General features: G+C 34.2%; 1 protein-coding gene across 1 annotated transcript; it reads right to left on the bottom strand.

The window, feature by feature from the left end:
- Positions 1-486: 486 nt before the first annotated feature.
- LOC148788087 (uncharacterized) lies at positions 487-1,890 on the bottom strand. The gene is made up of 3 exons (XM_088880340.1): positions 1,771-1,890; positions 849-1,538; positions 487-807 (listed from the first exon to the last, which is right to left on the bottom strand). The coding sequence occupies exons 1-3, from the start codon at positions 1,888-1,890 to the stop codon at positions 487-489; spliced, it is 1,131 nt and encodes a 376-aa protein (XP_088736466.1).
- Positions 1,891-9,000: the final 7,110 nt, after the last annotated feature.

Here is a 9,000-nt window from a genome sequence, read left to right as displayed (position 1 = left end):
GAAAAAGACTGCGACCTGAAAAAGGTTTGGATTTGTTTGAAAAAGATTGCAACCTAAAAAAGGTTAAAATTTGTATAAAAGCGACTGCGACCTGAGATATCCTAATAAGGTGAAGATCATGTCCAGAAAAGATTAGGCGATCACGCGACCTGGAAAAGGTAGTATCATGCGAACTAAAAACCTTGCAATCTGAAAGGGTATCTGAAAACGATCTATCTGAAAAAGATAGACTTGAACATAACCAATCATTTCGACTTATGGTCGATTATATTCAAGGGAACTTTATTGATTTTGTTTGCTCAATGGAATTCTTCAAAGTTTGCAGGTATGAAAAGGGGATTTCAAATAAATAAAAAAGTCATCATTGATCTAAGAAATGATTTACGAGTTCTGGGAACATAGAGGATATCGCTAGTATAGAAACAAGATGGAAGACGATCTAAATAAAAGTCAAATAATTACAAGTTTTAAAAACCCTAAAACCTATTAATTTGCCTTGCCTTCTTCCATCTTCTCGATCTCATCCACCAAGACCTCCTGCAAAATACATGTGTCTTTAGCGAACTGAAACTGATAATTTGTATGGCCAAAAATTTGGCTGACAGATATCAAGTTGACAGAGAATTGAGGAATACCGAATACATTCTCCAATGTAATATCATCATTCAATTTAACTCTGCCTACATATTGAACTGAATTCTTTGAACCATCAGGCAGGTGGATGAAGTGAGGATTAGTGGGTTTGACAAATGAATGGAATAATACAATGCTTTCACATACATGATTGATGGCCCTACTGTGAATTATCTAGCAATCCAAATCAATACAAGTAAGTTTAGCGGCATTACCTGCAAACTCCTCGTCGAATTGTGCAAAGCCTTTGCATAGCTGGTAATGGGATTTGAGGGAGTGTTTGCCTTCTGCAGCAGCTTAATCAATTCATTTCCCATAGAGGTGCCCTGCATACCTTCACTTTTGACATCGACATTGGCAGCAAAAGCTCTCCCCTTCTTCCTTCGCTCATTCAGAGATTTATACCAGTCACGTATGCCATGCAATTGAAAATATGTATCTTTTCCATGTCCTAGTCTTCGACAATGTTTGCATAGGAAATTCCCTTTATCTGCAATGAACTTCTTTTTCTGCACATACTTATCATCATCTCTCTTCGTTCCTTTCATAGTCAGTTGATAGGACACATTGTTTGTACTTATCTCTGTAGATGTTTGTATTGGTCTTTGTTGTTCAACAGTGTAAAGCATAGAGAAAGCCTTTTCCACACTGGGCAGTCGATCAAGCATAAGTATCTGACTTCCTTCGTTGTTTAAGGTTTCATAAACGCCCATAAGAAATTGCATTAGTTGAGTCAATGAAGTGAGTTCATCAATTTCTTTGTTAATACCACTAGTACAATCTCCACACTTACACTTTGGCGCAGGTGCCAAACAATTGAGCTCATTCCAGAGATTTGTCGCGTTTGTTAGATATGTTGTAAGACTTAAACTTTGTTGTACCATTGAAGACAATTCCCTCTGTAACTGGTAAATTAACGGCCAGTTACTCCACCCATACCTTGCCTTTATCGCGAGCCACAGTCCTCACGAAGTATTAAAATGCATGAATGATTCCACCATGTCCTTGGACAGGGAATTCCAGGTCCATGATGTCACTATCAGATTAATGCGCCTCTATTGCTCAAAATTGATTGATCTAAGAGCTGGTGTTGGAAAGATTCGTTTCAAAAGAGACGTATATTGCTCGTTTTCATACCAGAAAGTTTGTGCCATCCAAAGGAGAAGATGTCAATGTTAGCTGTGAATGCCCAGAAGGATGAACAAACAACATATGCTTCTCATATTGAGACGCTGTTTCACCAGGTCTCTTTCCCATCGTCGATGAAGCTACTTCGTCGTCCATGAAGAGAGAGGTATGCATTGTAGTGTGTATATACACACTCCTTCACGAAAAAGGATCTGATACCATGTTAAAACTTGCAAAAGACAACAAGCACACAGAATTCATTATCAAAGATAAATTGCAGACAAAATACCCTGTTTCTCATTCATGGAAAAATGAAAAAAATGACCGGGAGGGGTTCGAATCCAGGTTAAATACAAAGAAGAGCAATTGCCTGAAACTACTGTAACAAACTAACAAACCCTCCATATTATATGGACCAATCAGGAGCCGAATAAATGATTCACATTTTGAAAGAATGGTTAGATGCCATGAAGGCTGAAATGTAGCACCCCCTTCGCTACAAGGCTATATCTACGCTAAACATTATACTTATAGTAATCCCTGTGTTTACAAATATAAATGCACAAAATAATTTAATTCATATGTATACGTAACCCCAACGTCATAACAAGCGTAATCAACCTAAAATATCATATATGCACATCAAACACCACAAGTAGTCCATCATAAGTAATCTCCACGCTTAAGTTCTCTCTATATAACAAAATGTGATTTGTACTCTAACTGACAAAGAGGAGAAAACAACATACTGGCCCAACCTACCTGAGTATAATGCGTAGTCCTAGTCTTCAACAGTCAGACGCCTCAAAGTCAACTCCTGAAAGAAAATGTCAGCAGAGGGATGAGCCTGCCACTCAGTAAGTAAATAACCAGCCCTATCTATATATGCATGTCAAACACAACTCAAACAAGATAAACAAGCAACACGCATGGAATACAATCAATTTAATTCCGACATAATTAGCTTTATTACACCACATGACTGTCTCATAATATGACAACCAACCAAACTCCATTTTTCCTAGTTTGCTTACCAGAAGGTGATATTGTGTTTTTCCCGTCAACTCAATCTCACCGTTATATAAATTTAAGTGAACCACCTTGACAGCCAGCTCATCAATCTCATTTCGCACACAGCATTTTCATTTCGCATATAGCTCTTTCATATCGAACATAGTTCTTTCATTTCGCACATAGCTCTTTCATATCGCACATAGCTCTTTCATATCGCACATAGCTCTTTCATATCATATTTTCGCATTATAGGCTTTTCAACACATCAAGGGGTATTCACACCACAATTATATTCAATTTTCACCACTCCCTCATTTCCACATATCACCATTCTTGTAAGCAACTAGTAACGTAAAACAATATATTAACATATTCTCATTTTCAGATATCCACAACACATCAAACAACAAACATAATATTTTCACGTATTTTCTCATTCCACATATACAATATCATCAATCAAATCAAATCATCCATCACTCATATACTTCAGATAAATTAATATCAGCACGAACCACAAATTCATATAACAGTAAAACCACAAATACAGAAAGCATATATAGATAATACTAATTATTTACTTACATCAATCTCACAACGTTTCTTTCTACTCAATCGCTAATTGTCAATCCTTTCACCTCACCTCCGTATCCTATAATGAGTTATACCACATACAATTAATATATCGAGAATATCGTAATTTCTTTTAAATATAATATTAAATATTATTCGTACGATTTCTAATAATTCTTTAATATTTCATTTCTACCAAAATACAAATCTTCATTTTTCCTCTTTATTAATATACCATTTATTAAATATAATTTTCGGAGTATTTCTATGAATTTTCTATCAATTTCTAAACTATTATAATCTTTAATAGAACAATAATACATAGAATTGCATATTTGGTTAGGAATTTCGATGAAATTGTATAAATTAGCTATAGTAATATTCAAATCTAACGAATTTAATAATCTAATTAACCAACGACATCATTTTTATATCCGATTCTATATTTAATTAGACACTATTTTAAATAGTCAAACCCGTAAAATATTCCGGTTAAATAGTACATCGCTTAGTATAAACAACATTTAATAAACGGACTAATTAAACAACATCATTATATAAATTATTATAATTTTTAAAATATAAATTCTTACCTCTGTTTTTTTTCCTTTTCGCCGAGAGAATTTCAAATTTCCAATTGTTTGTGTGTCAATTGTGTATGGGTGTGTGTGTGCAATAAAGAGAGGACAGAGAGAGTTGAGGCGGTGGCCACTCATTCTCTCTCTCTCTCTTCACTTTATATATATATATATTATATTATTATATACATAATATTATTATTATATATAATATTTTTTTTATTAAACTTTTCTCAAAATACCCATTACGTTCTTCCTAATTTCTTAATTAATATAGTTTGCTCTCAAATATTATAACGAGCTCCAATTTAACCCGTCCAAGTTCTATTATATTCCAATTATGGCCCATAATTTATTTACCAATTAACTAAGTTTCATAAAAAATTACCAATTAATCGCTCAATTATGTATTATAATCTTTGAGGCGTCACATGAAATTACTGCTTTTGGGATAACCATACCTAGGTTCTCACTCCTTTACCAGCTGGGAAGAAACACATTGGATGAATGTGGGTATTTAAGACAAAGTTGTGTGTGGATGATTCTGTGGAGTGTTATAAAGCTCGTCTAGTAGAAAAGGGATTTACTCAAATTGCAAGGGTGGATTACATTGACAACTTCTCCTCTATTACCAAACTTATTCAAGTGCATGTGTTCTTCTCACTAGCTGCTTCCCATAGCTGGCCATCATAGCAAATGGACGTCAACAACGCCTTTCTGCATGGTTGTTTGGATGAATATATGTACACGGAGCTGCCTATTGGTTATTCTACCAAGCTTGGCCTCGTACGCAAACTCCGACAATCCCTCTATGGGTAGAAGCAAGCCTCTCGTCAATGAAATGTAGAGCTCACCCTCAAGCTCACTGAGTTTGGATTTACGCAATCTGCTTATGAACCATTACTTCTTCACCAAAATGACTAATACTGACCTCCTAGCGCTTCTCATCTATATTGATGATATAGTGGTTACAGCATCATCTTTGGATCTTATTCAATTTGTTAGACTTTACTTGCATTCCTTATTTACTATTAACGATATTGGAGACGCAAGGTATTTCCCTAGGCTCAAGATTGCTTGAAATTCTAATGGTCTTTATCTAGCCCAGACAAAGTATGTTTAAGACATCATCCGAGATATTGGCATGCTCTCTGCTAAGTCTGTGTCTACTCCGTTTCATTTGGGAATGAAACTCAGTGACAATTGTGGCCCCTTGCATCCTCAACCTGTTCAATACTGAAGGTTAATTGGGCGTCTATTGTATCCAGGCTTCACACGCCCTGACATATCAGATTTTGTGTAGTAGCTTAGCCAATTCCTCAATCACCCCTGTGATGTCCATTGGAGGGTTGCCTTACGTGTTTTACGTTATCTCAAAAGTGAGCAGTCGAATGGTTTGTTCTTTCATTCTCAGTCATCCTTTGAGCTTACTGCGTATAGTGACGTAGATTGGACGTCATGTACTGATTCCCGCCGTTCCCTTACTGGATATTGTATCTTCCTTGGAGCTACCTTATTTCTTGGAAGACCAAAAAATAATCTACTATTTCCCGTTCCACTCCGAGGCGGAATATAGGACCATGGTTGCGACTGTCTGTGAGTTAAAATGGTTGTCCTATTTACTCTCCGATTTTGGCATTCACTTGCCTCTTCCAGTTCATCTTTTTTTCGACAACCAAGCGGTCCTGCATCATGGCAAATCCCATATTCCATGAGCGCATGAAACACAATGAGATTGATTGCCATGTGTCAGAACGGCTTATAAAGATAGTTTTATTGCTCCTTCGCACATTCGCAGTTCCCTTCAGCTTGTTAATTTATTTACTAAGTCACTGCCTTTGGAAACCTTCCCTTTCTTACTTGCCAACTTGGGTCTGGTTTCTTTGCATCCTTGTCCCACTTGTAGGCGGGCTGTTGAGAATGTTCCTACTTCAGAGATGAAGCTCGCCATTTTTGCTGCAAAACATCCACAAGGAGATGTTGGGGAAGATGATGACGTTGTTTTTTTTTTTGTATTTGTAGAGGGATAGAAGTCGTGTTCTATAGCAACGCAATTTTTTGTTGTCTTTGTGTTATTTACTGAGTTGTCATGTGAGTCATTTATTAGCCTCCAGACTGACTCATGTAATATAAGGATGTAATTCACTCATTTTTTAAAATACAAGTAATAAATTGCTATTTACTTTTTATTGGGAAGTAATTACTCATTTACAATATCATAGAATGGTAAATTGTAATAAATCCTAAAAATACATTAAATCGAAGAGAGAGAGAGAGAGAGAGAGAGAGAAACTTTAACAGACAACCTAGAACAATATGCAATGCTAAAATCTTCACATATCGAATATTATTATTATTTAAGAAATGGAGAGGAATAGAAGATTCATGTGAAGAAGAACCAATGCTACAGACACCAACAAACCATAACTGAAGAAAGGTGAAGAGCACTGTGTTGATGGGAGAGTTGTCGCAGCAATTAAGGACTTACATCATGCACTTCGACCAAAACAGATGTAATTCTCATTAAAAATCAGGTAGGCTGAGAAATTCATGCGACAAAATTGATGACATAAAGGGGAGCAAAATACAATCCCAAATGGACGGCTCTCTTTGACTTGTAATTAGTCATAATTATTAAATATTAAAATCGCCCAAATTTTTGGTTCAATATCGGACCAGCCACTCAATAACAAACTGACCAAAATACTAATAAACACACCACGAAATGAGATTATGAAGAATATCACCTCTTATGCACTAAAGTAAACTTATGCTTTTCTCTAAAGCAAACACACCAATACGTGTGCTTGTTAGCCCTATCCTATTCTATCATAAAACCACAATCAAAAGTTAATGTAAAGGCTTATTAGTCCATACGAGCTAGTGAACATGGTCGATAAGTCTCTGGACCCAAACTCAATGTTTTGGATTCAATTTTTAGGTCGAGTGGGACCCATATCTATTTTTTTTTTGTGTTTTAGCACTATCAATAATTCTTGTCATTTTTACTCAAGACAAGATCATTAAAAATTTTAAATGCAATTATTAGCCTTCTTTACATGCTTGTGAGTAAATAAATATATTTAACAAATGGGAAAAATGCAAGTGACCTACTTGTGATATTGTGAATGAGTAAATTACCCTCTTATGAAAAAATGAATAGCGATTTACCTCCTTGTATTTTTTAAAATACAATCATTTATCCTCCTATGATTTTTAAAATGAAGCAATTTACCTCCCTATATAAGGAGGTAAATTGCTTCATTTTAAAAAGTATAGGAGGATAAATTGCTATATTTTTTATCATAAAGGGGTAATTTGCTCATTTTTAATATCACAAGGGAATAATATGCTATTCACTCTTTAACGAATCAAGGGAATTAGGATAGCTCAATGAATCATAAAATCTTATTTGCGAAATAAAGTTTAAGTTCATTGTATTACCAAAAATAAACGTAAGATAATATGATTTACAGTATTATCCTTAAAAATAATTGTATCACTGCATACTTAGCTAAACAGGAAAATTCAAAGAAACAATTGTATATAATAAGATCCAACGTAAAATTAGGAATGTTTATTTTCTGTTTTTCTATATTTGTAGTCTACAAGATCTACATATTTGTTATTCATCTAACAATTTCTTAAATTGCCCTTCTTATCGCTAATTTGTCAACTTTTATTTTCGATTTAGCCAATTCATTAATGTTTTAATCTTTAATTTGATTTTCGATTATACAAATTATTAATGTTTTGTAAATTTAATTGACAAAATGTTTAAAGTGTATATGTTTCATTGGTTGTATTGGCATGGCCAAATGCTTATAAAAAGGAACTTCGGAGATGAAAATTAGCGAACATCTTCAGCCATCACATCACTAAAATGAAGTACACCATAATTAAAATCCTCTTGCTATTTCTCGACATGGAAATTGAGATTCTCCAAGCATGTGTTACACAACAAGAGACTGTTTACGTTATTAATAATCTCCCTCCGAATTCTGCGCCATTGAAACTGCATTGTGCTTCCAAAGATGATGACTTGGGATATCATACGCTTTCCACAAATCAAGATTATCATTGGAGTTTTTGCGATGATGTCGTCCTGAAAACTTTGTATTTTTGTCATCTCTGGTGGGGTTCTAAGAATCAAGCTTTTGATGCTTATAAACAAACATGGGTGAGACCTGGAAGCAATCAGCACTATTGGGTGGCAAAAAATGATGGAATTTATTTTTCAGAGCAAAATACTCCGAGTTCGCTCATCAAAAAATATAATTGGAACAATTAGAGGCCATGAAATATTGTTATCCCACAAGGATGTTTTTAAATATTAAATATGAATGAAGTTCAACTCTCTCTAGTTTTATTTGTGTGCTATTATAGTAATTGGGTTAAAAAAGAAACACTTTTACAAAAAAAAATGCAGAATATAAAGATAATTCTTTTTGCAAATATATATCTTCATTTCTTTACTGTCTTTAGACAAAAGTACCACATATTTTTATCTCTTCCATTTTGATCATCCGAAATAGATTTACATAAATAGTCCCAATTTTTTTCTTAATACAAGTCAAGATTCAGTAATATAAAATCCAAATATTAAGTTAGATAACTAAACGCTACATCTAAAATTAGGGACAAAATTGTCAGCCCCTTAAAGATGAAGGACCAAAGTTGCACTATAAAAATTACAACTCGAACTTCTACTTCATAAAATTCACCAAAAGCCTCAATTTAGATGGTGGGACGGTCGATAGCGTGGAATTTTCAGGCCAAATCAGTCGGATAAACGACTAAAATTTCCAAATTCTTTAAAGTTACAACAGTAAAATGCCAATTTTAATTTGAATAGGATCAGAATTTCCAACTCCCGACTTTATAGGACTAAAATTTTATTTTTTTCCTATTTGATGGTAGAATATTTAATTTGTCACAGTAATGAAATTCATGATCCTAATAATTACTATTATTTTTAAAAAAATTATTATTAATAAGAATTAGTGACAAAACTATGTGCATAAAGTTGTCACTAAATATTATTATTCACATGTACAGTGACGATCTAGTGACA

Source organism: Sesamum indicum, linkage group LG5, assembly GCF_026168435.1.
Source record: "Sesamum indicum cultivar Baizhima isolate 11 linkage group LG5, ASM2616843v1, whole genome shotgun sequence".
NCBI classification, from domain to species: domain Eukaryota; kingdom Viridiplantae; phylum Streptophyta; class Magnoliopsida; order Lamiales; family Pedaliaceae; genus Sesamum; species Sesamum indicum.
This window is presented reverse-complemented; position numbering and strand designations above follow the sequence as displayed.

What these genes read in the sequence shown, in the direction of transcription:
- LOC148788087 (XM_088880340.1), bottom strand. Translation starts at nt 1,890, where the DNA reads ATGGGAAAGAGACCTGGTGAAACAGCGTCTCAATATGAGAAGCATATG. An exon ending in TGGATGGCACAAACTTTCTG is followed by an intron (nt 1,539 to 1,770) that starts GTATGAAAACGA and finishes TTAATTTACCAG; the next exon opens with TTACAGAGGGAATTGTCTTC. An exon ending in ATTCGACGAGGAGTTTGCAG is followed by an intron (nt 808 to 848) that starts GTAATGCCGCTA and finishes TTGGATTGCTAG; the next exon opens with ATAATTCACAGTAGGGCCAT.